At 42.6% G+C, this 15,716-nt stretch overlaps 1 protein-coding gene across 7 annotated transcripts in view; it reads left to right on the top strand.

Moving 5' to 3' along the window:
• The window catches only part of PAM (peptidylglycine alpha-amidating monooxygenase), a gene marked incomplete at its 5' end in the record, with an annotated part of 212,106 nt that overhangs the window by 50,696 nt on the left and 145,694 nt on the right, over window positions 1-15,716 (top strand). For all 7 annotated transcript variants that reach the window (XM_014589171.1, XM_027772271.1, XM_027772253.1 and 4 more), the window contains 1 exon segment: window positions 11,277-11,364. In XM_014589171.1, coding sequence (XP_014444657.1) covers window positions 11,277-11,364 — 88 coding nt within the window.

Below are 15,716 nucleotides of genomic sequence, written 5' to 3'. Positions count from 1 at the left end.
AGATATCTACCACTTTTCACCTTCTGTTTTATTATCTGTGCCTTTTGAATTTTTGGATCCCATACAACATGGAGGGACTCAATCATTGCTTGCTGAATACACGTGTTAAAAAAGAAATATGTATTTGGTCACCCCAATGTCATGACATATTTTCTATGAAAAAATCCGTAATGACTTTTCTGATGATCCGATAGGCCGTTGTCTAACAGCATTTCAAATAGTAAGGAATTACAGTTTTTGGTTTTGGTGGAGTTTTTTTTGGTTATTTTTGTTTTTTGTTTTGTTTTGTTTTGGTTTGGTTTTTGCCATAAGGTGTATATACTCACCAAAGAAAGAGAGACAGAGACACAGAGACAGGGGAAAGTGAGAAATCACCTGCCAATGGGGAAGGGGGTGACCGCACCACAATCCCTTCGCCTCCATTCTCTTCACAGGCTTTTAGGCACCCATGCACACATGCCTGGAGTGTTTTTTAAGCTGCTGGGTCTGCGACTTGAACCGTTGGGTCGCTATGTGGGATCCAGTGTGGGAAACACCACTCATCTGCTGGCCCCGTTTTTGATTTTTGGTTTTAAGAAAAGCCATGTGTTCACAAATTCAGCAAATAGAAAATTCTCTGTGCAGAATCAGTAGGGATGTGAGGTAGAGTACAAGTTCAGGAAGTCATAGCCCAGCAGCCAGTGGGCACGACGGCGAGTGTTCAAATACAGGCAAGGGCTCTCCGTGTTTTTCCAATTTCTGAAGAAAACTGTAAGAGACAGAATACAGTTCAGATCGCTCATTAGGATTAGGTCAAACTCTCCTGAAGGTTGGAATAACTAGCGCTAGCTCCATGTTCATGTGACCAAGTATGTAACTCATATTAAACATACTCTTCAATTTTGAAAAATACCGTCACAGTCGTCATAAAATTTATGTACGTATATGCCTGTCATATTTATGTATGAACATATCATGGGTATGACAAGATGTATGACATGTTTATATATGAAGGGTCTTCAAAAAGCCATGGAAAATGATAGCATGAAAAAAAGTGTACATGGAGTTCCATTTTATTTTTATTTTTTTGCATCAAGAAAAATTCACATTTTGACTCCATTTTTCCATGAATTTTTTTCTCAAGTCCTCTCATAACTGTATTGAATTGTTAAATGTAAATTACAGTTGGTGTTCGGAAAAATAATATAATGAAGATAAGAGTAACTTATATTTTGAACAAAATCATAGCTTTTTCGAGATCATTGCTTTTGTTTATCATTTTAATAAGAAGCCACAGAATGGGGATGGGCGAAGGTCTGATAAAATCCGCGTTTGACCACTGAGCTGTGGTGCTGTCTAAAAGGTGCTTTACAGACACTCAGAGGAATTGGCTCTGACAGGAGCCCACTGAGCCAAGAAATTTGACTGTCATCTTCATCCACTTGCTTTCCCTCACATGGATGACCAGTAAATAAATGTGTCTTTTTCTTAGTGAATGATGGCAGGTCCCTATCTATCAAATTGCACTATCCAAATGAGATAGAAGCCATTGAATTCAGAAGTAGATTAAATTAATCTAATGATTCATTACCTTTCGTTTCCTTGAGCTTCTCTCTTGAATGTAGGACAGTCTCTGCTGCGGAATTGCACTGCTAGATTTGAATACTTCTAAACGTGACCTTTTTAAACAAAGCACACATGCAAGGGATGTTGGGATTCTGTGAGGACTGTCAGAACAATTTAATTTTGATCATGCTTGTGGGTCACTAGATAGCGTGACTGTAAAGACTGAGGTCCGGAAGGTATGTGGTGTGGACTTCCACATTTTATGGCTTTGATGACAATAAACAGAAAGGGTGCGTGTGTGTACATGTGTCTGAGTCCCCATTCCTGAGCAATCACTCTGTCATTTTTCTGCTTCCAATTAGTTGACTGAGGATCTTTCCCCTGCTCTCTCCAACTAGGATTTTCTCTGATCTGAATAATGGAGTCTCTGTCTCCCAAATGACCATTGAATACCTTCGTAGGAAGCTTTTCTAGTTTCTTAGTGGAAGCTACTTGGAAAGAGCCATTATCGATAGCAGAAACGCGTTTCTTATACAGGTACATTATACTAGAGTCTCCCATGAGTCAATAAAGCCTAATTTGTTTGATGATAATCATGAAGGAGCGGTTGTGTGTACCTTATCTCAGCCCCAGAGTATTTCTTGAATGTCCTCTCTCCTTGGGTCACCCAGATACCCAGATTTTCAACATGACAACCCCCAACAACACTCAGGCTTTTCTCAGATAATAAAAATGGATGGGGGAGGAGTAGAATTCATTCCTTTCTATTTCATAAAGCTGAGAGTTAGGAATGTGATCAGTTACGTACATCTAGTGATGTCAGAAGTCACTGACATGCTGGCATAGCTATTTTAATGCCATCTTACCCACCTCCCGTAACGCAGCCTGTTCGGAAAGCCCGGGCTTCCGTTAAATTGGATGTGTAGATATCCTTCGTTGGTGGGTGGGGGTCTTAGTGGAGGATGATTAGTAAATCTAGATTACCCCTTCAGCTATTTAATTAATTAATTAATTTACTTACTTATTTTTGAGAGGTTTTTACTATAGGGCACATGCGCTCACCAGAAAGACAGAGACAGAGAGACAGAAAGTGAGAAATCACTCCCCCCAGGGGGAGTGGCCATGCTACAATCCCTTCTCCTACATTCTCCTCTTGGGATCTTAGGCACACATGCACACATGCCTGGCGTGAGTTTAAGTCACCGGGTCTGGGACTCGAACCACGGTTGACTACATGGGAGTCCAGGGACATAGCCATTATGCCAACTGCTGGTCTTACCCCTTCAGCTATTTCAGTAGGCATGACTTTAGTGCTCCAACCTTGAACGTTGACTATGAACTAGTCTATCAGATGGTCTGGACCTGGGAAGATGGCCTACGTGGGTGTTCAGAGGGAAGGAAAATGTCCCAGGAGCTAGCACCATGAGCACAAAGGAACACACGGGGCATGGCTGTGAGGGACCGGGCTGTACAGTGATTAGCTGAAAGAGACCACTCCACCTTCAAATCCCAGCCTCACCTCTCTCTAGCTTCATGACTGGGGGCAAATTACACCACCTCTCTCTCCTCAAGGCTCGTGTGTTTGGAGGATAAAAGACTGGACTCATTGGGCTGTTGTGAGAAGCCAGTGAGTGCCTGCACGGGAAGCCCTCTCAGAATCTGAGTGGGCGGGTAGTCCCTGAGGAGGGCTGCCGGATGAGAATGAAGCGTGGGTGTGGGAGTTGTGATGGAAATGTCATGAGCTAGGAGACTGGAGCAATATCATGCATGGCTTGGAAAGCTTGAAGGAAGATACAGATTTGATTCTGTAGGAAATTAATAGGGCACCATGACAGAAATGACAGAAGTGGCATTACAAAAGCAGGGCTTAATGAAGCTTATGCTGTTTTATCTTGCATGGCTTGGCTGATAAAGTCTATTTATTGATTCTTTAGTTGGTTCTGGTGGATACCATAAAGTTCAGCTTTAAAAGGTTTGTCATCTAGGAGTCAAATTGTGTGTGTGTGTGTGTGTGTGTGTGTGTGTGTGTTCGTGCATGTGTTGAAATTCAGAGGTGAGGGTTGCTTCATTTTAAATATAGGCACAATATCCAGGCTTGTTCAAGTGTCCTATTCTGGGAGAATTTGACAACCGTAGCTCATGTCCTCATAGGCCAGGTAGAGGACTCTTCATGAATTGTAGGTCATTGTCCGTGCTAGCAAGAGTTAATGACGACTTCTCTGTTGGGCTTTCTCATTTTAAGTGTTTGAGTGAAAGGTCCTTATCCGACTAGAATTGCTGGCTGGTGATAGAGGAAGCTGGTGGGAGATAACATGAGACACCATTGCTGCAGGTTTTCAGCGTGCTGGCAGGGGCTGCAGCCCGGCGAGCTGTGCATTATCTGTACCTTTCTGGCCCAGCTGCAAGGTGATGCACGTTGAGGTGGATCATATCCTACACTTACACTACGGTGTAGAGCTAATATTCCCGTCTTGAGTTCCTTTGGTGGTTTTTAAAGCCTGATCTTTAATTTTTGGAATAAAGCCATGTTTAAGGGAGTAGTCATAAAAATGTGGGGACTTATCATTTTTTTTAATCATGATATCTTTTTTACATTACTGTTTCTTGAACTTACACTTACCTAATTCTCTTAATACTGAATGCAGCTTGGAAGCACAGTAATACGAGAATACCAGGTCTTTCTCACAGATTAAACATTGCCACTAGAGGCGCCATTTGTATGCCTACTTCAGACCTCTGTGGACAAGGGTTTTAGATGACCCGTCTGCAGTTGTGTGATGTTATGCAGTTTGAGTGGTCTCTGATAGTAATGTAATTTTAAGATAACAACTAATTTCTTCCTTCAGAAGCACTTTTTACAAATTTATGTTAAAAGAAACCCTGTTTTCACTCTACCTTTAAAGAAGCCATACAAGGGCCAGCCTTGGGTGTGGTAGGCTAAGGCGCTAGACTCCCACATGGCCCACTGCTGCTCTAGCCCTGGACCAGGTGGCTTGAAAAGCACACATCTTGGGTGAGTGCCCAAAATCCTGAGAGGAGGATGGAAGAGAAGAGATTGTGGCATGGCCATCCTACTAGGGAGGGTGATTTCTCACTTACCATCTCTCTGTCTCTGTCTCTCTTTCTCTCTGGAGAGCACAGGTACCCTACAGGGAAAAAAAAAAAAGGCAATACAATCGCAAAATAACTTAGTAAGCCCATGTCTGTGTGTGCTCACACAATAGAATGTGTTGATTACAGTCAGAATTACCTGTGAGTCACCTGGGAAACTTAAAAAGGATACCCTTACTTGAGGATGGTCTCTGGGGATTTGACTGAGATACTGGTGGGAAAGGGGGAGGGATTGATTGAAGGACACTCTATGTTTAACCAGCTCCATGGGTAAGTCTCAGATACAGCCTGGACTGAAAAGTAGTGTTGAACAAAATCACTTAATACTATGTAAAAATAACTAAAGTGTGCAAAATGAGCTGTTTACTGTGTAAAGCAGGATTGTACTGGGAGGAAAAAGAAAAAGTTAACGATCATCTCTAGTGATATATACAAGGCACCAGTTCTAGAAGGCCGAAGTTCTGGAGGTCCCGAACTTTAATTTGCAAGTCAGTTCTTTTTTATTCACTAGGTTTATTATCCGTAAGTGTTGGATTTCACTAGTGATACCCTTTAGTGGAAGAGACTGTTCCTGCCATTTCTCGTGGAAATTTAGGGCTGTTATATGTACATGGATGTCTTCAGAACGGCTGGTTCCTCCGCATGTCCTGCATGCATTCTTGGGAATCTTGCCACGTCCAGAGTCTGGTAGATCAATCAAAATTGGACGTGCAGACCTGGATATTCACTTGGAAAGGAAAAATGGAGAGACAGCCACGTGCTAAATGTAACTCTCTCCTAGGTCACATTCTTCGAGAATTTTATGGCCCCGATTGTAGACCGGTGTTAGCTGAAAGAGGCTGTAAATCCCCAACAACCTCCTGCAGTTAGAACAAATGTTGCTTAGAACTCCGGAAAATAGACCTAGTTGTCTCTGCCCCACGTGTCGCCACGCGCACTTTCAGGCCTTTCATTTCGGATGACATCCTCTGAGAAGTCCTCCAGCCTAAGCACTTGGCGGTGACATTGTCTTTCCTTTAATTAGTGCGTGAGAGTCACTGTTCCTTGAGTCGTAGTCCTTCAGAGGAGCTTGGTGCCCAGGATCGCTCACAGGAGAAGTTTTCCCCTGATCTCATCCCTCAGGTGACACGAGAAGGGTTAGCACCTGTGGAGGCTGCAGGGCCCTTCCTTAAGCACCTGTCCTCTCTTTATGGGGCTGGAACCATCAGCGGCACCTGTGATCTTACTGGATGTGTCCATTGCAGCCCTTCAGGGCTACATGGTGTCTTTTGTCCTCCCCCAAGGCTGCCTTTGTTTATTCTGCCTGTCAGGATCCACGCTTAAACGCATCAGTTTTCACTATTAGCATCTAGTTTCTTCCTCGGATCCTTTATTCTTTGGTGGATCATGGGAGAAAAAGAAAGGAAGAATTTCTTTTTCTTTTTTTAAGGTTTTTTTTTTTTTTTTTTTTTTTTTTTTTTTGCCATAGGGTGTGTGTGCTCGCTGGAGAGAGACAGAGGCAGAGAGAGGGAACATGGGAAATCAGTCCCTCGGGGTTGACGGCCCCACCGCAATCCCTTCTCCATTCTCCTCCTGGGGTTTTGGGTACGTGCGCACGCACACAGTGTGATTTTTCAAGCCACCAAATCCAGAACTCGAACCATGATCAACCATATGAGAGTCCAGTGTGGAATGACTATACCACGTGCTGGCCCCCAAGAAAGAATTTAATAAATAATTTTAGAGGGACCAGCCGGTGGTGCAGTGGCTAAGGCACTGGACACTCCCACATGCCCAATTACGGTTCGACTCCCGGACCTGGTGGCTTACTTTCATGCGCACACTCTCTCTCTCTCTCTCTCTCTCTCTGTTTCTCTGACTCTCTTTGGTCAAATTAAAATAAATGAATGAATAAATAAAATTAAATACATCTTTAAAAATGTATCAGACCAAAAGACATTTTTAAAAAAGAAATTATTTTAGAGCATTTCTCATGTTCTGTTTGTGTGGTGTGGAAACCTCCTGAGTAGCCCTGTGTGTGTCTGGTACTCAGTGGACCTTACTCCTGTTCCCTGGGGGTGGGACCCGATTAAGCAAGGCCAGGCCTAGTAAGAAGGACCGGAGCAAACCCAGGAATGAACCTGTCACCCTGTTCTCTTCGCGGCTGGCCTCTGCACCGCTGGCAGCGAGCCCTGCAGTGAAATTACCCAAGCTCTGCTTCATTTTAAGGCATCTCTGTTTGTTTTAGATTTACATTTTGATATGACATTCCTTTTCCTGGAGGTATTTTTCATTTCAACTTGAAATGAATTGTACTTTGAGCTCTAATTATATAAATACTTAGTTAGATATTATACTTTCTCTTTAGGATATGAGAAAGCATGGCTAGTTGCTGGTTTTTGCTCCATACCAATAATTTACTTAGCATTTAAATTACATCTTGAGTTCCTAGAGAAACAGATGAATCAGGGAGACTAAGTTTTTATGAGGGGGAACTCCAAAGAATTTTCTTTTACTGCCACTTGAAAGACTGAGATTTGTTTCTCATTTTAGAAATGAAAATTAAACACGCATCCAGTAAGCGTTCAATGTGAACCAAATAAATAGTACTTGAAATAGTATGTCAGAGTGTGAGAAAAACCAAAACACGGTAAGAGACATCGCAGTGTGAGGAATTAAGATTTGCCCTTTATTATACAAGGACGGCAGGAAGACCGTCTGGCATAAGCGGAGGCCGAAGCAAGCCATTTTCTTACCTTCCTAATGAAAAGCCACAGAGATGTATGCTGTGGCCCTTATGATCTCTTCCTGTTCCGAAGATCTCCTACCTACTCTTACCTGGGTCTTTTGCTTATTAATATTTCACTTTATAAAATTACTGATTGCTCACTTGTGTTCCAAAATAGCCTTTCGCCTTGTTTCACAGGAGCACATACTGCATTAATAACAATAATAATAATAATAATAATAAAATGTTGGTGTATCCTGGTATTTCTCTCTTTTTTAAAATATTTACAGTTGGGCTTTATGCACTCCCTGGTGAGTTAGAGAGACAAGGAAAGTGAGAAAGCACCCCTGTGGGGAGGGCCATGCAGCAATCCCCTCTTCTCCATTCTTCCCACGGGGTTTGGGGACATGCACGCACACAGCGTGTTTGTCAAGCTGCCGGGTACGACACTCCAACCACACAAGTGGCCCTGTGGGATCCAGCTGTCTAACCACCGCAGCACTGGCCGGCACTCCCGGTGTTCTCTGAAGTTCTGTCCTGAGGCATCTCTATGGCTCCTGCTGGTACCTTTGGTGCTTCAGGGCTCAATTCTAAGTGATGGCCACATAAGTACTTCTGACCTCTTTCCTGAACGAGAGTTGACAACTTTAGCTTCTGCTGAGTATTTAATCCTGCATTTTTAGCAGACTCTTGAAACCCATTTTTTTTGCCTCTACCAGTCTAATTCTTGGAATAAGCCGCACTTGGCCATGTTCACTTACTACCCAAATTCCACAGTTGAGTCGTAGGAAATCTATCCGCCCATAGGAAGATAACCTAACCGGAGGAACTCGAGCAACCATCCACCTTGGTTCTGAAAAATCAGGAGTCAGCCTCTTGTTTGACAGCTCTCATGGATTGGCAGAGGGATATATCTTTAAAAAGGAAGTAAAAGAAGGGATATGGTCAAAGAGTCATAGGTGTCCACAGAGCAAGATAAGCAATTTGATAAAAATTAACGGGAAGGCCATAAATTATGTCTTATATCAAAATTAATTTAACAGATAAAGGCCAGGTACACCCACCTCAAAACTTTTTCATTTTTCCTGCTGTCAAGAAAGATCCTGGGGGCTGGCAAGTGGTGTGGTGGTTAGGAGCACTGGAATCCCACATGGCCGACCTTGGTTCGAGGCCTAGACCTGGCGGCTTGCTTTCTCACTTTCTCTCTCTCTCTCGCTCTCTCACTATTGTCCCTCTCTGGTCAAATTTAAAAAAAAAAAAGAATAAATAAATAAATAACGCTAAATAAAATAATAACTTTAAAAAATAAGAAAAAAAAAAAAGAAAGAAAGATCCCTGGAAGATTCTGGGAGGGAGGAAGGAAATCTTGCAGTCACTTGAAAGAGCAGTCAATGGAGACAGACTCTCTTCTCTCACCAGGCTTGGTGACAATAGGACTTTCTATGAATCATAAACTCTTGCAGCTTGCAAATTGATTCTTTCCTTCCAGAACGTCTTCTTTAATCCCCTAGGCTTCCTTTGTTCTTTGGTAATAGAAAACAGTCAAGTTGTATCAAGTCCTTTTCCTACCATCCTCTTTTGGTTAGTGTCTTAAGCGGCCGTATGAAAAACCTCAAGCTTTGCTATTTAGGCTGTAAGTCCTCGGTGTCAGTGCTGTAAAGAAAGACTCTTCATTTCCTCTGAAAGCTGTAAGTGAAGACGTCATGGAGTAGCTGTCCGGTGTTTTCTGGAAAAGTCGTACTTTGCAAGTGGTGGTTCTGTAGTTTGTTAGAAAGTTGGGACCAGCAGTTAGCATAATGGCTATGTTGCTGGACTCTCACGTAGTCGACTGCGGTTCATGTCCCGGACCCGGTGGCTTAAACTCACACTGGGCGCATGTGCGTGTGTGCCCAAGATCCCGAGAGGAGAATGGAGGAGAAGGGATTGTGGCGTGACCATCCCCCCTGGGGGGTGATTTCTCGCTTTCTGACTCTCTCTCTGTCTGGCGAGCGCACGTGTCACAGGACACGTGCAAAAACCTCTCCATGTGGTGGTTAGGAGCACTGGAATCCCACATGGCCGACCTTGGTTCGAGGCCTAGACCTGGCGGCTTGCTTTCTCACTTTCTCTCTCTCTCTCGCTCTCTCACTATTGTCCCTCTCTGGTCAAATTTAAAAAAAAAAAAGAATAAATAAATAAATAACGCTAAATAAAATAATAACTTTAAAAAATAAGAAAAAAAAAAAAGAAAGAAAGATCCCTGGAAGATTCTGGGAGGGAGGAAGGAAATCTTGCAGTCACTTGAAAGAGCAGTCAATGGAGACAGACTCTCTTCTCTCACCAGGCTTGGTGACAATAGGACTTTCTATGAATCATAAACTCTTGCAGCTTGCAAATTGATTCTTTCCTTCCAGAACGTCTTCTTTAATCCCCTAGGCTTCCTTTGTTCTTTGGTAATAGAAAACAGTCAAGTTGTATCAAGTCCTTTTCCTACCATCCTCTTTTGGTTAGTGTCTTAAGCGGCCGTATGAAAAACCTCAAGCTTTGCTATTTAGGCTGTAAGTCCTCGGTGTCAGTGCTGTAAAGAAAGACTCTTCATTTCCTCTGAAAGCTGTAAGTGAAGACGTCATGGAGTAGCTGTCCGGTGTTTTCTGGAAAAGTCGTACTTTGCAAGTGGTGGTTCTGTAGTTTGTTAGAAAGTTGGGACCAGCAGTTAGCATAATGGCTATGTTGCTGGACTCCCACGTAGTCGACTGCGGTTCATGTCCCGGACCCGGTGGCTTAAACTCACACTGGGCGCATGTGCGTGTGTGCCCAAGATCCCGAGAGGAGAATGGAGGAGAAGGGATTGTGGCGTGACCATCCCCCCTGGGGGGTGATTTCTCGCTTTCTGACTCTCTCTCTGTCTGGCGAGCGCACGTGTCACAGGACACGTGCAAAAACCTCTCCAAAAAAAAAAAGGAAAGTTATTTTATAAATACGTCAGATACATGTTCTAGCAGTAACTGATATTTCCTTCATTTGATCAGACAGACCAAAATAGCCTAAAGATACAGTTTTGCACAAACCTGAGAAGTAAGGTCATTTAATCCCATTTAGTATCATTATGTGTAAGGGGGACTCGAGCTCTGCTTATGTGTGTATGAAGCAGCATTTGAATGAGGCCCCAGTGGATGAGACAAATCTGCCTGAGAAAGAAAGCACAAAGCTTAATATCATCCATAAATAGTCATTGCAATTTTCAATGTGTCTCTGTTCTACTCTCTTTATTTTAATGTATGTCAAACACTATTATTAGGAGGAAAAGAGACATGACATTGTGTATTTTCATATTTCTTTAAGCAAGTATACCATGTTTATCCAGGACAGTCATTTTATATCTTTGGTAATTTTGGAAAACCCATTTTCCACTTTTCGTTTTCTTTCCTGATAAATCAGTTTTCCACATATGTCGTAGTGAGTGACGACTGCCACCATCTTCAGATGGCCCTAAATGCGTGGCGTGGATCCCTCTGCTCGAGCGTCGCCGCTCACTGGGGCCTGCAGTGCTGTGCAGTGCTTTATCGTTCTCAGCCCTCCACGGAGATCTGGGAGGGGTGCACTGTGGGTGCGTCGTCTGCAGCTTTCATTTTATGACGCACATACTGGCCCCCACTTTAAGGAAGTAGACTCCATTTCAACATGTGCATGCGTGTGTTGCAGCTCACCTGTTTGTTACTTGCTCTCTTCACTATGTAAGAGCTCACTACCCTACCAGTCAAATGATCAAGTGGCGCTCCTCTTCAGGAATAAGGTCCTTTATACCGCCAGGGTGTGCGCTCCTGAGAGCACTGAGCTTCTTTATGATACAGGAATTCAAACTGTGGTCTCTTGTGACATTTGTGCACAGAAGTGGAACTTGTACTCACACGCGTGTATCATTTTCTCGTGACAGTTGACTTCAAACCTCGTGCCAGCATGGATACTGTCCATCACATGTTACTTTTTGGATGCAATATGCCTTCATCCACTGGAAGTTACTGGTAAGGACGCTGGGCCCGCAGTGTGGACGGGTAGAGAAGATGCTCGTTTGCCTGAGTTCAGAGTGTATCTGCTATACACACGTTTTATGAATGATTAATAAGTAGACATTTTTTTTAAAAACAAACAACAACAACAACAACAACACCTGTTCATTAACAACATGTGGTTACGGTTTATCACAGTTCCTCAGCTCGCTACAGATCGTATCTGCTGGTCTTTGTCACTGGTGTAATGCGTGAATGTTTATTATCGTCCACAGTGTGTCAGGTACAGAGTGCTTGTTAAGGACACCTGAGAATTTAGATGATTGGTGTCAGTTTTTTTCAAGGTCATTGTTCTGTGATAAGAACACCATGGTTTGGGGCTAGTATGTGGTATGGTGGTTGAGGTGCTGGACTCCCACATGGCTGACCAGGATTCAAGTGCTCGACCTGGCAGCTTGCTTTCTCTCTCTCTCTCTGTCTCTCTCTCTCTCCCCCTCTCTGTCTGTCTGTCTATCTCTCTCTGTCTCTGGTGCTGAACACATGTTCCCTATAGCAAATTAAAAATAATAATAGTAATAGGGACCAGCAGTTAGTGTAATGGCTATGTCGCTGGACTCCCATGTAGTTGACTGCGGTTCAAGTCCCGGACCCGGTGGTTTAAACTTACTCTGGGCGCTTGTGCATGCGTGCCCAAGATCCCGAGAGGAGAACGGAGGAGAAGGGATTGTAGCATGGCCATCCCCCCGGGGGGTGATTTCTCGCTTTCTGTCTCTCTTTCTGGCTAGCGCACACACCCTATAGCAAAAACCTCTCAAAAAAAAATAAATAAATAAATACCTTATAGCGAAAACCGCTTAAAAACAAAAATAAAAATTAATTAATTAATAATACCAATAATAAATACAATTAAATAAAATTTTTTTAAAGAAAAGAGCACAGCACTATGGCTCTCTTCGTCAAAGACTCTTGTCCCAGGTACTGTGCTAGGTGATCTGGACATCCCATTTCATTTGGTATGATTATTCCTGCTTTACAGATGAGGAGCCTGGGCCCAAAGAAGTTCAGTAACTCACTCAAGGTAGTGCAGCTGGTTAGTGCCAGGCCAGGATCGAACCCTACATTGGCTAGTTCCAAACCCAGTCACTCCCATTTTACCATCTGCTCCCATTTATTTAAATAACTTGTAGTTTTAGAAACTATTTTAATCACTATGATGAATCTTAATATCATATCATGAATAATCATTTCTATTAAATGCCTGTCCTATGCCAAAACTGTAGCAGAGGCTGTGAGAAGTTCTAGATAAATAAGACATGTTTTCAAGCCCTAGAAGCGTACAGAATAATTTTTGTGTGAAAACGCTTGCCTTTCATTTTGTTCTCTGGTGTCTGGAAGACCAGTAAACTCTAAAAAGAGCCAGTTGGGGGACCAGCAGTTAGTGTAATGGCTATGTCTCTGGACTCCCACGTAGTCGACCCCGGTTCACGTCCCAGACCCGGTGGCTTAAACTCACGCTGGGCACGTGTGCATGCGTGCCCAAGATCCCGAGAGGAGAATGGAGGAGAAGGGATTGTGGCGTGGCCATCCCCCCTGGGGGGTGATTTCTTGCTTTCTGTCTCTCTGTCTCTCTCTGTCTGTCTGGCGAGCGCACACGCCCTATAGCAAAAAAAAATAATAAAAATAAAAATAAAGCCTCTTCTTTTTCACCCGTTCCCAGAGTCACTGTTACATATTTAACAGTCCAGAATGACTGGTGTGCTTTGCTTTGCATGAAGAAGGGGTCTGCTTTAATGTCCTGCCTCTACATAATCATCTAGACGGGTAGACCTTTCGCTGTGCATCTTAATATTCATTAACCTGATGCGAGGCACGCAGCAACTGCTTTCTAGTCATTTTTATAATAAACAATTGTAATACGTATTTGGAACTGTTAAAAGCACAGGGCAATTAGTGGAAATCTCCATGGACCAAGTACCATCAAAGCACTCGTTAATAGGCTTAAGTTGTTTGATGAAAGGGGCATATCACATAGGAACCCAACTCACAGGACCGGGTTTATATAAATACAGAATCGGCAAATCACAGTTAATACCCACTGATATCATCATTCTAGGTTTTGCTCTTCAGTAAATTTTTGTAAGATAAAATTCTGGGAATAAAAGATTATTCTGTGTAGCTTTTTCTGAATCATACTCAGCAAGTCACATCCCTTTCTGTGACTTTAAGAATTTTTTTTTTTTTTGGAAATTAACAATATATTTACTTTTAGATTTGAATTACTGAAAATAGCTAGAGGAGGTATAAGCTTTATTTAAAAAAGAATTAGTTAATTTTAGTAATAATTATTATTTTTAATTTGATCAGAGAGAAAGAGGGAAAGTGAGAAAGCAAGCTGCTTGGTCCAGGACTAGAACCATGTTTGGTTATATGGTAGTCCAGCACCTTAACCACTAAAACATTTGCTACCCCCAAGAATACAAGCTTTTAAAATCTGGTTTGGCTTGATAAAAGGGATGAATGAGAAAATAAAATGTCATCTAAATGCTATTATGGTTCTGAACTGAACCTAGTTCATTGTTCTCATGTTAGGGGAATATCAAAACAAAAATATTATTTTGACCCACTTAAAATTCTTATTAGGCCCAGCCATGGCAATACAAAGAGAGCAGACCACTTGGGAGGCTGGAGCCACATAGAAGGCCTAGGTTCAATTCTAGGCCATCTGAACATCCTGGGGACAATGTAACCCAGCCACTGGGAGTTTGGACAGGAGGCTGTGACAGAGTGAATCTTTGTCAGAAATACTTGTCACCATCTCTCTTCTTTTCTTTCTCTTTCCCACTCTCATTCTCATAAAGGGGAAAAATTAATATTCTTAAGTGTACTACTGTGAAATTAAACCTCTAATACATATTGACCAGAAGACTTATGAGTGGGGAAAGAAGATTCAATGAAAGTTATAAATAAAGATGAAAACAGAAATTTTGAGTAAAATTTAAGGGGACTTCAAAAAGTTCATAATAAAAACCAGAATTAAAGTACAGGTTGATTTTGGTACAAAAAAGTCTTCTAGTAGGTGCATCATTTCCTCTATAATATGCATTTCCATGACTTTTTGAAGACCCTCATAAATGCTATATGTGTGTGTGTATATATGTGTGTGTGTGTATATATATATATATATATATATATTACTTTGCTAAAATTATTACTTGCAAGGTAATCAATCAATCATGGTAGAAAGAGCAGTTTAGTGTCTAGATACCCTGAGTAAATTATTTAAGCCCATCTGGGTCAGAATCGGTTTCTTCATTTTAGTGAGATATTTATACTAGATCATTTATAAAACCTCTTGATGGGACTAGCAGATGGCATAGTGGTTATGTCGCTGGATTCCCATATAGTTGACTGCCGTTTGAGTCCCAGACCCCGTGACTTAAAACTCACACTGGGTATGTGTACATGTGTGTCCAAAGTCCTAAGACGAGAATGGAGAAGGGATTGCAGTATGGTCATTCCCCCCTGGGAAGTGATTTCTTGCTTTCTGTCTCTCTGTATCTCTGTCTCTCCAGTGGGTGCACACACAAAAGTTTTCTCAAAAAAAAAAAAAAAAAACAAACTCTTGATGTTCTAAAATTCCATAATCCTGTGACTATAAATTGCATGCAGATGCTGAGTGAGACTGGGAGGGTATTACTCACTTGGAGATGGGAGTGTGTGCACTAGTTTGCTCAGCTAAGCAAGCAGCAGTGTGTTTTGCTGGTCAGTTGCATCATTTAGTAAACAGGATCCTTAATAACCCTAGTCCTACATCACTTTAAATAGATTTAAAAATCTTTGCCTCAGGCCAGCAGATGGCATAGTGGTTACATCACTGGACTCCCACATGGCTGACTGCAGTGTTAGTCCCAGGCCGGAGGCTTGAAACTCATGCCAGGCACGTGTGTGCATGTGCCCAAGATCCCAGGAGGAGAATGGAGGAAAAGGGATTTGCAGCCTGGCAATCTCCCCTGGGGGTGATTTCTCACTTTCCCTCTCATGTCTCTGTTTTCTTTCCAATATCCCTTCCCCCAACCCTAGCCAGTGCATGTACCCTAAGGCAAAAACTTCTTTAAAAAATCCTGCCTCAAGGACCAGCAGTTAGCATAATGGCTATGTCATTGGACTCCCACGTAGTCAACCACGGTTCAAGTCCCAGACCCAGTGGCTTAAAACTCACTCCAGGTGCGTGTGCGTGCGTGCCCGAGATCCCAAGAGGAGAACGGAGGAGACGGGATTGCGGCGTGGCCATCCTCCCTGGGGGGTGATTTCTCGCTTTTTGTCTCTCTGTCTCTGTCTGTCTGGCGAGTGCATGCGCCCTATAGCAA

This window comes from Tupaia chinensis, unplaced genomic scaffold, assembly GCF_000334495.1.
Source record: "Tupaia chinensis unplaced genomic scaffold, TupChi_1.0 Scaffold000002_1, whole genome shotgun sequence".
NCBI lineage: Eukaryota > Metazoa > Chordata > Mammalia > Scandentia > Tupaiidae > Tupaia > Tupaia belangeri.
The sequence above is the reverse complement of the archived record's forward strand: the minus strand, read 5'-3'. Positions and strand labels throughout refer to the sequence as shown.